Source organism: Astyanax mexicanus, chromosome 19 (assembly GCF_023375975.1).
Source record: "Astyanax mexicanus isolate ESR-SI-001 chromosome 19, AstMex3_surface, whole genome shotgun sequence".
In the NCBI taxonomy this organism is placed as follows: domain Eukaryota; kingdom Metazoa; phylum Chordata; class Actinopteri; order Characiformes; family Acestrorhamphidae; genus Astyanax; species Astyanax mexicanus.
Window position 1 is genome coordinate 28,739,489 of NC_064426.1, and position 16,178 is coordinate 28,755,666.

The 16,178-nt window shown below is 38.5% G+C and overlaps 1 protein-coding gene across 3 annotated transcripts in view; it reads right to left on the reverse strand.

The window, feature by feature from the left end:
* tbc1d16 (TBC1 domain family, member 16) overlaps window positions 1-16,002 on the reverse strand; it is a 78,589-nt gene extending 62,587 nt beyond the window's left edge. For all 3 annotated transcript variants that reach the window (XR_002650463.2, XR_002650462.2, XM_022673758.2), the window contains exons 1-2: window positions 15,839-16,002; window positions 279-473 (exon numbers count right to left, since the gene is read on the reverse strand). Coding sequence is in view for 1 of the 3 variants with exons in the window: in XM_022673758.2 (XP_022529479.2) it covers window positions 279-444 (166 nt within the window). In the remaining 2 variants the exon portion in view is untranslated. The remainder of the gene's footprint in view (window positions 1-278; window positions 474-15,838) is intronic.
* Between the last annotated feature and the right edge of the window lie 176 nt (window positions 16,003-16,178).

Sequence of the window (16,178 nt, forward strand, 5' to 3'; positions counted from 1 at the left end):
CAAGAAATTCAAGTAATTAACTCTTCACGAGTTCAGCACAGCTGTTTACTGAAAGTCTGAATTCCAAGTGAGTCTACCTCATGAAGCTGACTGAGAAAATCCAGCCAAGATGTGCAAAACTAAAGTCATCTAAGCAAGAGGTGCTACTTTGAAGAATCTAAAATATAAAACATATTCTGGTTTGTTTAACACTTTTTTGTATTAATCTACAAGACAGAAAACTTTGGGTAACCTTGGGTAAAAATGTTAATTTCGCTGCATCTCAGTCCCAGCAGTACCTGGATGGTGTTCCGGAAGGCCAGGCAGGGGCTCGGCCGGGTGCACGCACACATTGTTCTTGGAGAAGATGATCTCTCCGTCCAGCACGGGCCGCGATCCCGCATTAAAAGTCAGGAGGTCAGAGGCTTTGGAGGAAGCGCGTCGCAGGAGTCGACCAAATGACATCTCCAGCTCCAGGGTCCTGCTCCCATCCTCTGAGAGAGAGAGAGAGAGAGAGAGAGAACAAGTAAGAAGAAGTAAGAAGTCATTTTCCTGTTTTGAGAAGAGATAAAGACTGTCACCAGCACCACAGCTGACAAGCAGCACAGCTTATTAACAGTAAGAACATCACTGAAGACACAGAAAGGAGAACTTTCTTTACTGTAAGTGTAAATGCTGTATAACTAATACACTGATCCATTAATAAAGTAAACTAGATTGTGTCGTAATAGTAAAAAACAAACCAAAAAAAAAAAAACAACGCCTTACACCTTACAGCCACAAACGTAAATGTATTTGATAGTGATAAACAAACACAAATTATACCACAGTTCCGACCGTGCAATGTGATTGGCTGAGAGGCGTTCTAGAGAGGAGTGCCATTATAAATCGGTAATGCACTGTAACCGAAGCGCTCCATATATTACTCCTCCACAAACAGGTAACATAGCAACGATGCAGCGCTTACAAACCAAATACAAACCAAATGCGATGTCATTATACACCACTGGGAGTCGCTGGAACCCATAAGCACCATGAAGAAACTCCATGTCTCCAATAGGCGGTGCAGGCAAAGTCGCGGTCCCACAAATCCTTATTATTACACACATTATCAGTCACCGATATCAGGTTAAGAGTTGTTATTATTAAAATAAAAGCTTTAGTGTATATATTTTTTACAGTTAATACGGGGTATTTAAAGCTGAATGTAAGGTGGCCGAAATAGGGGACACTTGTAGTTCTACAGGTTTTACCGCATGTGGGGGGGCGCCGAAGTAAACAAACGTTAGTTCTGACCCTGCAGTGTGCTTGGCTGAGAGGCATTCTATGAGTGCAGCTATCAGCAGGTAATGCACTGTAACCAAAGCTCTCCATGTATTACTCCGCTACATAGAGTTAGCACCAATGCAGCACTTACAAGACAAACAGCGCAGCTACAAACAGAGCAACAATGGAACTATTTTAACTTGTTTAAAACCAAACAGATCATATTGTCTTGTCCTCTTTAACTCAAAATAAACAAACCTTAAATAAACAGTGATAATGGAACTGTGGTATAATCGCAATAATACACTTGAGGGGTTCGTGCTATAGAGTGTAATATTGGCACTGCTGTGCTAAGCACAAGGCCACAGGCTGTTATATAGCACTCCCTCTCATGTATTATTGCTTAAGTAGCACATAATTGTGAAGTGGAACAAACATGATACATGGGTTTCAAAATCAAGTAAAAATCTAAAACCCCCAAAATAAAATTCACTGCAGTCAAAGGAGATTTATCTTCCAGCAAGGTAATCAACAATGACCCTAAACATAAAGCCAGGGCTACAGTGGAATGGTTTACATTAAAGAAGCCCAGTCAAAGTCCTGACCTAAATACCACTGAGCTTCTGTGGAAAGGCAAGAAAATTGCTGTTCACAAACGCTCTCCATCCAACCTGGCTGAGCTTGAGCTGTTATAAAGAAGAAAGAGTCAAAAATCTCAGTCTCTAGATGCGCAAAGCTGGTAGAGACAAACCCCAAAAAGGTGGCTCTACCAATTATTGAAATAGGGGGACTGAACATTTATTTGATTAAAATTTTGAAAACCATGCATCATTTTCTGTACACTTCACAATTATGAGCTATTTTCACTGATCTATCAGTTTAAATCACAATAAAATACATTTAGGTAGGGCGCAGAGTGGTCCAGCGGTCTAAAGTGCAGGAGGTCGCAGGTTCGAACCCCCGCTCATGCAGCTTTGCCATCAAGCTGCCGGCGCTCAGAGGGAGCACTATTGGCCCTGCTCCCTCTGGGTGGGTAGATGGCGCTCTCTCCCGACATCACTCCTAGGGTGATGTCTGCAGCACAGGGCATCTGTGAGCTGATGTATCAGAACCGAGTCACTGTGCTGTCCTCCAAGTGCGCTGTGATATTACTCGGCAATGCTGCATCAGCAGCAGTTTGAAAAGAAGGGGTGGCTGGCTTCACATGTATCGGAGGAAGCATGTGTTAGTCTTCACCCTCCTGGTGTGTTGGGGCATTGCTAGTGATAGGGGGAGTCCTAATGAGTGGGTTGGGTAATTGGCCGTGTAAATTGGGGAATAAAAGGGAAAAATTAGAAATAAAATTATAAAAAAAAATAAATAAATAAAAAATACATTTGGGTTTATTATTTTACTATCGCCAACCCATTGTGGAGAAGGATTTCTTCAGCACGGCTACAACAATTTCATAAGAACAGTAGAACAGTGCACCACCACTCCAGACTCTGCTAAATGTTCCTTAAGGTCTACTGAAGTCTGACAAAGGTTCTGATCTGCTTTTAGCTACAGCATTTCTACAATCCAACCAGCAGTTTCCCGACTTCAACTCACTCAGCTGCTGAACGTGTGCCACGTCTCCCTGCTGCCTCAACAGCCGCCTTATCACAGTCTAATCTACAGTCACACCTTCAACAAACACATCCTTCACATGTGAACACACACTCACACACATACTGACACAACTGTGTGGGAAAACCACAACTGGCAGCACTGAAACACAGTCATATAATGCAATAAGAACCTTTTTATTTGTGTGCAGACTGTTTAAAACACTTAAACATCACGTTTTCCACTAAAAAAAACTCAAAGAATGTGTCTAACTGGGTCTCAGCTTCCCAAAAACGCCAGTTTACTTGGTCAAGGAAATGATGCAACGTGCTAGTTCTGGTACATGTGAGGAACTTCTGCTTATCAGGAGGTTGTGGTGGTGTTGTTGAGCAGGTCCTGCTTCAGGCAAAGTCATGCTTCTCTTTAATCAAGGCCTGGTTTTCAACTCTTTTCTATTGAAAGCTCTCGCTCTCCTTCTCCTCCTCCTCAGTTTTGTTTACCTCTCCTGATTAACCCTGGCCTTCTGTTTCCTGCTCTCAGATAACCTCACCTACAGTACACACACACACACAACACTTCTCACACTGATCTCAGTCCAGTTCACCAAACCTGTCTCTAACCCAATCTGAAAACTGGCTTTTCTTACAATTTTTTTCCAATTGCTAACAGACTAAAATGACATGTATTACAATTATTTAAATGGACACACACACAGTATAACTAGGGCTGCAACTGATGATTATTTTGGTAGTCGACTAACCTGCTGATTTAGTGCTGGGCGATATGGGAAAAATCAAATATCACGATATGGAATTTTTTATATGACGATTTTATTATATAACGATATATATCATGATATACCACATTTGAGTCTGTTTTCAGTTATTCTTCGAAAAAAAAAAATGACAATACTTTTTTCCAACTTTATTTCAAAGTGACATTAAACCAAACTTACACAAATGAGAATTACTACCTTTTAATGCAGCAATATATATGTCAAGTCAACTAGTTTTATTGTCAATACTGCATATGTACAGGACATACAGAGAATTGAAATTACGTTACTCTCCTTCCCAATTTTACAGCAGGTACAGATAATAGATATAATAAAGGAGAATGGGAGACACTATGTGTACAATACAGCAGGGACACAAATAGACATACATGAGACAAAAACAAGGTGCAGTAGTGGTGGGAGAGAAATAGATATATAAATATAAGTAAAAAGAAATTGATATATAATCTAAAAGAGTGGGAGACACTATATGTACAAAACAAAAAGACACAATAAACAGTCTGGTGAACCTTCTCAGGAGTGACCGGCCAAACAAAATTATTCCAAAAGGGCATGGACAACTCATCCAAAAGGTGCAAAACTTAGCTACTGCATCTACCTTATCTGTTTTTATTTGATACATATATATTGCTGCACTAAAAGGTAGAAAAAAGTGGGGTGAAAGTTGGGTTTAATGTCACTTTGAAATAAAGTTGGAAAAAAGTAAGGGGAATATGGGAAAAAATCAAGTATCACGATATGGAATTTTTTTATATTACGATTTTATTATATAACGATATATATCATGATATACCACATTTGAGTCTGTTTTCAGTTATTCTTTGAAAAAAAACGACAATACTTTTTTCCAACTTTATTTCAAAGTAACATTAAACCAAACTTACACAAATGAGAATTACTACCTTTTAGTGCAGCAATATATATGTGAAGTCAAGTCAAGTAGTTTTAAAGTACAGGACATACAGAGAATTGAAATTACGTTACTTTCCTTCCCAAATTTTACAGCAAGTACAGATAATAGATATAATAAAAGAAAGAATGGGAGACACTGTGGGTACAATACAGCAGGGACACAAATAGACATACATGAGACAAAAACAATGCAGTGCAGTAGTGGTGGGGGGGAAATAGGTATATAAATATAAGTAAAAAGAAATAAGATATATAATCTAAAAGAGTGGGAGACACTATATGTACAAAACAAAAAGACACAATAAACATACGTAAGACGGAAGACAATAGTGTAATATTGATGGTGATTGAGATGGGATGACAGTATAATAGTATATAACAGTAGTGCAAATATGGTATATAGCTTAAGGCTGGTAAAGTGAATGAGTGTGTAAAAAAAATGTATCAAATGAAAACAGATGAGGTAGATGCAGTAGCTAATTTTTTCTTTATTATACAGGTATTTAAATTGAGTTTAATTGAATAAACTTGATTAACAAAGTGTCCGTCAAATAGCGTAAAGCAGCGTCATGTCGCAAAACCACATCATGAAGCTTTTTTTGCGAAGATTACTTTATTATCACTTATATAAACGGAGTTTATGCAAAGTAAACATACACAAATACATTTCATCGTAGCCTACTTTATATGTTTGCATTAATAATTGATGAAATTACTGTAGAAACGATAAGGACGATAGAAGGTAAGTAGCACTTTTCTATCGCTCCCACGATATTTATCGTCATATCGCACAGCACTATGTTGATTATTTTTTTCTGATATTTATTTCTGCCATGTCCTCCATCTTTAAAAATGATAGAAATAGCTGAACATGAGATTTAAAAGATTTTAAAGCTTTTAAATATCTGGATATTGTTTTGGAGAAGCAGACTAAGTTGAGCGTAAGCTCTATAATGAGTTTACAATGAAATTTGTTGTCGACAAATGTAAATAATCGACATTATCGAATATATCAACTAATCATTGCAGCCCTAAGTATAACCTCTTCTCAAGTTTCCAAAACTCCAAAACACATTTTCTACACTACACACATTTTAAAACAGAACATTTTAGCTGTACAGAAAATGTTTCTCTGCATGAAACTCAACGATCTGATATAAAGTCCCGTTCCCATACCTGACATAAGGTGAGCTTTAGGAATAAAGCACTATAAAAAGAGCACAGATGAGCACCTTTTTACAATAACAGTGGAAGAAGCTGCAGAGAGAGGAAGAGTGAGAGGAAGATGAAGAAAATGAGACAGGGGGAAGAGAGAGTAAGAGTGAGAGGGAGAGGAGGAATTAGAGTGAGAGGGAGAGAACGAGTGAGAGGGGGGGTATAGCTGGTAGAGAAGTTCATTAGAAGTTTATAAAACTTTCGAATGAAATCAGAAGAACCTTGGTCATGAATGCGAGATGGTGGACAGAGAGTGCAGCTCAACTTCAGCCTTTTTTACTGTCTCTGCCTCTGTCAACCAGAATTCAGACGAAAATAAATATATCTGCTGTAATCTTTCGTTTGGTAAAAAAATTAACTATATTAGTAGTAGGGGTGTCACGATTTCGATATTTTATCAAAATCGATCGAAATTATGGCATGGTCTCGAGCCTCAAAGGGATCGACGATCCCTCCCTCTAAGCCACGGACATTGTGACTGCTCAAAGAGCAGCCCTGTCTCCAAAGAATGTGGACATTCTCATCTTCTTAAAGAAAAACTTGAAAATATAAAGTTTAAGTTTATAATATATCTTTGTTAAAGAAAACAACTTGTCATTCTTAGGGACCGAGTTTTATTTTTCATGTTTAACTGTTATAGTAGGATAGAGTTCAGTTTGTTAAGGCTCTAATTGTTCTATTATTTTTTACATGACTCTTCCTGCATTTTTATTATTTATTTTAACAGTGCACACTGCTGCTACCAAAAAAAATCCACTAGATGGCATTACATATATATCTTAATTAAATTATTTAAATTTGACCATTAGTGCCTAATGGGGTGTATTACAGATCACGTTGCATCACTTATATCAAGCCCACCTTTTGAAATAAGATATTGTAAATTTGATGAATCAAACCAATGACTGACCATAGACTAATCTAAAACTGGCACAGGCCTCTCTGCTGTAACAAAAAGAAAAAAGAAAATTGAGAATCGAATCGGATCGTGACCCTAAAATAAATAAAATCGAATCGAGGATTTAGAGAATTGTGACACCCCTAATTAGTATAATGGTATTAGTGTGTGTTTTTGGTGTAAAAGTTTGATGTTGATAATAATATATGTAGTTTTGGATAAAGTGCTTTATTTTGCAGGATATATGAGGTGTTTTGCAGTCTAAATGACAAAACTTTGTTTTAGCAACTAAACAAAATGTAATATAAAGCTTTTGACCTTTTTTTGAAGTTATAATGTGATATAAAGCTAGTCATGCTGAACAGGAGAAGTTGCAGAGGCGCTAGTGTCTGCTGATCATGATCAGCTGCGGCCTACTGACCTTTGCTCTGAGAAAACAACCTTATCAGGATGTAATCTGCTCTGTGTGTGTGTGTGTGTGTGTGTGTGTAAGAGAGTGTGTGTTTTGTGAGATCAGCAATAATGCTGTATAGGCACACCATAAGAGCTCTGATTAAATTAATTCTCATTTTCTGCGGAAGGCTGGATCTATCACCTTGGCCAAACGTCAAAAGTTTAGGAGACAAAGAGAAACATCCAGCAGCACCTGCAGATAAACTGCTGCGGTCAGCAGTGGAGCCTCACCTGAGGACAGGGACTGGAGTCACAGTGACCTGAACAAAAACACTGGAAACTACGGGTGAACGATATGGACGTAAAATAATATCACAATATTTCATGGTATTTTTTTTTCAATACTCTTGGTGATATGACAACACACTGAATTAAAAAATATATATATTTCAAGAATACACTCCTGCAACAAAGTAAAAAAAAAAAATATTATCGGTTATGTTATGATATGACACACCCCTAACTGAGATATTAAAAATATACAAGAATTTTATCAGATTTGTAACATAAGTTAATGATCCAGAATGTCATGATACTACTAATAATAATGCACTACATATGTCTAAATTGATACAACTTCATAGAATTTTACAAACTGCTTTAGGCAAAGATTAACAGTCATAATAACAAAAACAAAACCACTGAAAACACCAGATCTGTCTGACAGAGAGAGACCTCAATACCATCCATCAATCAGCTCCAGCTCCACAGACTCCCTGAGATCTTTCAAACAAGCTTCTAAGTAGGGTTGCAGCGGTAACCGGTTTCACGGTATACCGTGGTATTAAAATGCACGGTTATCATACCGTGTGTGTTTGCTTATTACCGGTAAAACGCAAGCCAGCGGAGAAAGTCACCCGCGCATGCGCAACTCTGCTCCGCTTCAGCTACTCAGCACACAGCGGTGAGAATGGCAGAAAGTGCATCAGACTAGAGCTTAGATTCTCTGCCCGAACCAGACCTGACCCGAGGACCGACCCGAAATCGGGTCCGTTCGGGCCGAGATTTCCCACCACATTCCTCAGGCCGGGTCGGGTTGGGCTCCAGAAAATAGTCTGAGATGTAGGCATCTGTTTTTTAATTATATATTTTATTTTTAAATAAAGCTCTGGTGTGATAATCACAATGTTAATGCTAAGTAACCAATTATTATTGTTAATGAAAACGAACCAAATAACGAAAACTGAAAGTGAAACTTAACTAACTTATTTATAAGCGCTGTTTTCACTCCCGCAGTTCTACAGCGGGAGGTGTTGTGCCGATTCTGTCCGCGAAGCGGGAGTCGGATTGAGCAGGGAGTCGGATTCGGCATAACAGCGTAGAGTTGCACGGTGTACCGAAGGTTCGATTCTTTTTCGATACTACGTCATCACAAACGATTCGGTTCTTTAGCGTTCGATGCTTTCGATACTGTATTATAGCCCAGTCACTAGCTTCAAATGAGTCAAATTAGTAGGCGCGATTTGATTCAGTTCATAAGAAAACTGATTCACACCGCAGCAGTCGGTGTGGCAGGATTCAGATAAACTTAGTGTTCTGAACAAATGAATCGATTCACGCGCAAGCCAGCAGAGCAGCAGCGAGTGTAGAATGGCGACGGCTAAAATAACAGATGTCTCTCGTCCGCGACTTGTGGACAAAACGGGCGCCAGGAGTGAAGTGTGGGAAAATAGTCTGAGATGTAGGCATCTGTTTTTTATTGATATTTTTATTTTTAAATAAAATAACGAAAACTGAAAGTGAAACTAAACTACTTTATTAGCGCTGTTTTCACTCCCGCAGTTGTACAGCGGGGGTGTTGTGCCGATTCTGTCCGCGAAGCGGGAGTCGGATTCAGTAGCGGATTCGGCACCTCGCGCTCCGCGGTGTTAGTTGTAAGCGCTCGCGCTAACCGCAAAATACGACAGAAAACACTGAGGGAGCTGCAGACTTATGTGTGGGACTAGAATATGAGCACGAGGAGATCAAAGAGAACCTTTACCTGTGAGTAGCTCTCATCAGAACACGCAAATCTCTCTCTCTCTCACTCTCTCACTCTTTCTCTGTGTCTCTCTCTCTCGCACGTGAACGCCTCCGCGTTTGACCTGCAGCACTGTGTTTAGCTGTTCTTAAAAATCATTTAAATTAAATAATAGTTCTCTGCTTCTATGTTACAGTGTTATTTAACATAATTCTGATCATATTTCGCTCATTCATTTAGCAGACAAGCACCCTGATCTCTACAAAGAGCTGAGAAGTCGACAGGTTTGTGGAGTTAGTCAAGATACACTCTGTCTGTAGCTTTACTAAGATTTACTAACGACTGCTAGTAAATCACGTTAACACGGAGAGGAGTGTGCAGGAGTTTTGTTTTGGACCCGTGGTTCGCAAATCTGTGGTCAGGCACGTAGCCTGCTTGATCGTTACACTGAACATGGGCTTATTAAAAACGGTAAACGGTTGATTAATAAAACGGAGCAGTGAGTGTTAAAATGAACATAACATTGTAATGTTCTTCTGTCTCTTTATTTTCCTTATTCAGAACTTAACTTCTGCCCGCCCGTCAGGTTCACATAGTCAGGCTACCATTACCTCTGGTTTTAGTTTTAGTTTTTAGGAAGTGTTTAGATAATTATGTTATAGTTAAGGTTATAATAACGAAACTTGTTTTTTGTACAAATGTTTCATTTTAGAATAAAAACGTTTGCACCGATTGTTCAGTGTTCAATCCAGTTCAGTCAAAAATAAACATTTTATGTTCAGATATTTTTATTGTTTTTTTTTCTTCCAAGTATCGTTTTGGTATCGAGAATCGTGATACTACAGTTGGTATCGGTATCGAAGTCAAAATTTTGGTATCGTGACAACCCTATAACAGCGGCAGCGCGGCTGCACCTCGCGGTCCGCGGTGTTAGTTGTAAGCGCTCGCGCTAGCCGCAAAATACGACAGAAAACACTGAGAAACTGCAGAATTATGAATTGGACTAAAATGAGCACGAGGAGATAAAAGAGAACCTTTACCTGTGAGTAGCTCACATCAGAACACGCAAATCTCTCTCTCTCGCACGTGAACTTCTCCGCACTGTGTTTAGCTGTTCTTAAAAATCATTTTTATTAAATAATAGTTCTATGCTTCTATGTTAGTGTTAATTAACATAATTCTGATCATATTTCGCTCATTCAAACAGCCTGAAAACAGACTTGTAATCTTGTAATCAACAAGCTTGTAATCAATGTGGCCGTAGTCACAGCTAAAGGAGGAAATACATCAAACCTGTTCTCCCATCTCCGAGAACACCACCCCGCTGTGCAGCGCAAAGTATGTGTTCAGTTTATAATTTTAATCTGAACCTAAATAAAACTTCTTTGTAGTCGTGCACAACCCATGCGGTAAGCGCCCGCAAAAGCGCTGAGTTATCCGAAATTTGGGCACGCAGGTACAGGCGTGAAGTGCGTGCTACGATGGATTCACGTGTCCGTGTAAAGGACTGGATGTGAAAGACGCCATTCATTTACATGCGTTCATTTTCAAATTCTGACGTGCCTGTTTTTCATATGTTGAAGGTTTTAAGGTGTGAAAGCCTTAAAATAGAAATCTCTATTGTGAGGATCATGTCAGAAATAAATCCCCTCTTTCTGCAGTATCTGGTTATATACCAACTTTTTTTATATATATATATACACTCTTAATGCCCTTAAGAGTAGTGGAAAAACATGGTTTCCTTCACCTGATGGTGTAGTTTCTACAATAAATAGTTAATTGAACAAAAAACTTTGTTGTAATTTCTTTAAGGGTCAGTTTAATAATATATGTAACAAACTGTGATACCGTGATAACCGTGATACCGCGGTATTTTCCGAGACGGTTATCATACCGTGAAAATCTCATACCGTTGCAACCCTACTTCTAAGTATCACTACACAAGTTCTTGTAACTTGTTACAAACAAGGGCTACACAATATAATATATAAGCATCGTCATCGCGATGTGCGCATGCGCAATAGTCACATCGAGGGAGGATTGATGCAATATCACTTAAGGCAATTAAATCAAACATGTCATGTTGCAATGTTTTGATTCTTGACACAAGAAGTCGATACACAGTGCTGTCTCTGTATCTGTGTGAGTGACAGGCTGCTGCTGCCTGAGAAGCACAAGGGGAAAGAATGTGGACATGAGTAAACACGGGGTAACTGTGTGGCCTCCATCCACATGGTTGGGCACGTGCTTGTAAACACACGTGTCGAAAGCTGTGCACCTCAGTCCAGCACAGTATTGCGCAGATATTTCCAGTTACAGCTGAATTCACAAAACACTCTTATTTACCTTTTAAAAAGCCATTTAAATGCCTGATTAAAGGGTTGATTACAGTTGTTTTGCTGTTTTTTTCGGGTTTTAAGTGCTCGGCGCTGATTCAGCTCTTGATTGGTCTTGCGCGTGCGGGTGGGGGTGGGGCTGGTGGCATTGTTTAATATCGCAATATATACCGCCGAAAAAACATGCAGCCCTCTTACAAACTGTTATAGCTTTACAAATTTTTACAAACTGAAGAAGCTTTAGAAATTGTTACAAACTGAAGAAGCTTTACAAATTGTTACAAACTGGAGCAGCTTAGCAAGTTGTATAATCAGAGCAGCTTTGCTAAATGTTACATAATGAAGCAACTTTGCAAACTGTAATGAACAGGAGCAGTTTGTAACATGTTACAAATTGATTTCCAAACTGTTACAGGTTTGCAAATTGGGACAAACTGTATATATTTTTTTTACATATATGAGTTGATTTGTAAATTGTTACAAATAGGAGCCACATTGTATATTGTTAGAAACTGGAACAAGTGGCGGTTTTGTAATTTGTTAAAAAAATGCTATAGCTTTTTACATTAAGTTACACTTATAAAGTGCCTATCTAGAAACCAATGGATGCTTTACAATTTACACATTTTACACACAACCATTAACACTCATCCACATCCACTGGTAAGAAGAAGTGGCCAATAGCGCAAAGCGTACTCTCAACCGGAAACCACCGTCCACCTGGAGGACTGAATCGGGCACTACAGCATTAACCCAGGCCAGAGTGCCAATCCATATCTGGGCACAGTCATATATACATTTACACACCAATTTACGTACATAACTGACACATAGACACCAGATCAATTTAGAGTATTACACACTGTCGCAACTTGATCCAAATTGTTGCACCTTAGTAAATTGTTACAAATTTCAGCTGCTTTGTAGATCATTACAAACTGCGGTTTCTTTGCAATTTGCTGACAGATTTTCAAACCATTTTAACTTGTAACAACAATCAAAATTACAACATGGAGAATACAACTTTGCTGACCGTTACAAACTTGCAAATTGTTACGTCATAGAATTTTACAAATGGCTTTAGAGAGAACAATACAAAACTGCTTTAAGCTAAGATTAACAGTCATAATAAGACTAGAATAGTCCAACATTCATCACTCTATTTAAAACAGACAGAAAACAGAAAAGTCATTTTTTTCCAGTGTTGAAATGAAACACTGCAGCAATGTTGTGGTATGCTGAAATGAGTGCACGGTTCCTACTGGGCCTCTGTAGCTCTACAGGAAGCGGGCCTAGAGGTTAAGTATGTGGCCTTTCTCCTGTCTGCTGTCAGCACCTCTGGGACAGCATTCTGACACGGCCAGACTTCTCCACACAGCCCTGTAAGCTCTTCTGGGACTGGCACACTTCCCCAGCATGTGTCAGAAATACAGGCCTGGCATCTAAATGAGGGTCTGGACAAACAGTGTGATGTGCTTATTTTAAGTTCGAGCTCCACAGAGTCTGAATGAGGTTATAAGCTTTAGGGAGTGGAACCAAATATCCTTAATGTAATTGTAACTAGTTGTCTGTTATCAATGATTTACAAAACGTTTAACTCTCTTTTATCTACAATTATACATTTAAATAGTAAAAAACAAGTTATATGCATCTATAATTATGTTTTTTGTACAATTCACAAGTGCCAATGTCTCTATAGTAAAAAGTCTAGTTGATATTAATAACATTGTCAAAATAGTACATTAGAATTGGGTAGAATGTAGAATTGTAGATACCTAGATGTACATTATAATGACCTAATATCCTAAAACCTAAAGTCAAAACTACATTAGATATATTCTTAATTATCATTTGGACATTTTGTAAGTCATAATTATAGTGGAGATATCAGGAATTACACTGTTAGGTGGATATATCCAATGCTAAAATTCTAACATGATGTTCAATTTTACAATAATGGACTTGAAATGTCCTTGAAATGCTGCACAAATGAACTTTAACAAGTAGGCATTTTCTTGCTACTGGGCTCTCCTTCGAATTAGAATTCAATACAACAATATGCAACAATTTCTATTAGTAAAAAGTACTTATAAGTAGCTGTAACTTGAGTGAAATTCTATGTAAGTCAATGGTAACATTAGGGCTGCAGCAATTAGTCGATATAATTGACAAAGTCAAGTATTTAAATTTGTCAACTACAAATTTCATTGTTGACTAATCTTTATGTTGTAACCGTCCTACATTACACAAAGTGCTGGGGACAGAAGCGCAATGGGAGATGGGTAAATGTGTCACTTACACAGGTAAAACTCAAATTACTCTCAACTTACCCTCAGGCTGGGGCTCAAAAAGTGCCCAAACACAACAGATTACACATTAACTTCCTAAATAGCAGTACTTTCCACAAACAACAACTTTAAACAACAATATGTACACATTTAAACACCGTTTAAATGTCATGTTCAGCTTTTTCTAGCGGTTTTAGAGATGGAGGACATTGTAGAAATAATTGTTGACTAATCGACTAATCGAAAAAAATCATCTGCAAATTAGTCGATTCTAGACTGTAATTTTAAAACATGCATTGTAATCCAGAATCTATTCAGAGTGTATGAATCTGGACATTTTAGTGAGGTTTCCTTTTGTTTATCTAGTCATCTCTCTTTAGTTCTAAATGTTCATTTGTTTGGTTTAATGATGCCTTCTGATATCCCTGTGTTCGCAGTAGCTCTTGCATCAGCACCACTGGCTGTCTCAGGTAACTGGTAATATGACTAATCAGAATGGTTATATAGATCTGTATATCTGATATTATTGTCATTAGAGTGGCTACTAGTGAAAAAAGTGCATTGTACAGATCTGGAATTTGAGTTTTTACCAGTATAAAAAATTAGTCAGGAAAGTCTTTAAAGTCTTTAAGACTGTTCAACTCTTCTCAGCACAGCTACTACAACTAAAGACTCTGTGACACATTTTTTTTTTTTTTTTGCCACTCTGGTCACCCAATGAACACACCCTCAGAGATGTCCTATTATATATTATGTATTATATATTATACTTCAACCAGCCAAAACGGGCTCATGTCACCCCGCTGCTCATTGAGCTCCACTGGCTACCAGTTGATGCTCGTATCAAATTCAAAGCTCTTACAATCGCCTACAAGGTGACGACAGAACAGCTCCTTCCTCACTACCTGCACTGATCACTCCTAAAGGCTTATGCTACCTCCTGGCCGCTGCGCTCCTCCAATGAACGTCACCTCGCTTTACCAAACAAACACTCACACAAAGCAATCCAGACTGTTCTCATACAGAGTTCCCCAATGGTGGAACAAACTACCCTCCACTACCAGATCAGGAGAATCTCTCACTATCTTTAAGAAACTCCTGAAGACAGAGCTCTTCAAAGAGCACCTACTCTCTTAACACCTCTAACAAACTAACTAACTCTAACCTCATTTCCTTCTTCCCCTCCTTCACTTCTCTATCCCCTTATTTCCCTTCGACCTCCTTAAATCCCTATCTAAAAATGTTTCTACCTTTAACTTCTATTACTTTTGTACTTGACTATTGTAAGTCGCTTTGGACAAAAGCGTCTGTCAAATGTAATGTAATTGTAAAATGCATATAGTTTAACCCTATTCTGAACTACTAGTCTATTTATTGTCCACTGTTTACATATTTTTACACACATTTGCACTTCTTGCACTTTCTGTATGGCTGACATCAGTTATCCTCACAATATGCACAACAACTGGTGTTGATTATTGTTTTACTGTGTTTAACTACATTACCTCCAGTACACACACACACTAAAAAAAGACTCTACTTTTATATACTTTATATTTTATTGTATCTTTATCTGTAACATTCTATTTTATCCTTCTTTTGTAATGTCTGTGTACTATGTATACTGTATACCTGCTACTGGATGATTGGATGTGCAGAATTTCTCTCTGGAATCAATAAAGTATGTATGTATGTATCTTAGGCTAAAAAGCTACATCTATCTATCACACTGCAGGCTAGAGGCTGAGAGGGATGGAGGTCGTCCCTGTTTGGGCCTCTCTCTCTATTTCTATCTATCTGACAAGATAACATCTCTTCTCCACTGACTTTTAAGATAATTATACAGCTATAGTTCAGAATATAAACATTTCCCCTAATTATACACATCAAATCCCAGCCAAACTCTTCTCATAACCAAGCACAAAGCTCACAGACAGCCAAGAACTTCCACAGACATTCACCACCACCACCATCATCGCCCTGCTTTATCCAGGACAGCCTTCAGCCTTCCATCAATAGCGGTAGCATCAGTGTGGGATACAGGCTCTTAGCCTAAGCATCAGCATCAGCATCAGCACCAGCCTCAGCTCCTGCCCTTATACCCGCCTTTAAACCAGCTAAACCCACCACAAACACACACACACTTACCTTCAGCTCCTGAGGGAATTACACAGCCTGCCGCTCGTCCATATTAACGCTAATTCTCTCCAGTAAAACTAGTGTTACCGTAGAGGAACAGCCCGCACTCTGAGCTCCTCTATGTGTGTGTTTATGTGTGTGTGCACCTTCGCCTGGACACGCCGCTGCTGCTCCTGCCGCCTCAACGTTAACGTTACTACCCCGAAGCCCCGCCCACCACATATCCGCCGCTTGTGAAAAAAATTAAAATAAAATAAAATAAAAACATTTCGCTGCTTGAAAAAAATCTGTTTCTATTTTTAAAAAAGACTAAAATTATAACAACAATTTTGGACGTAAAATAAACAAA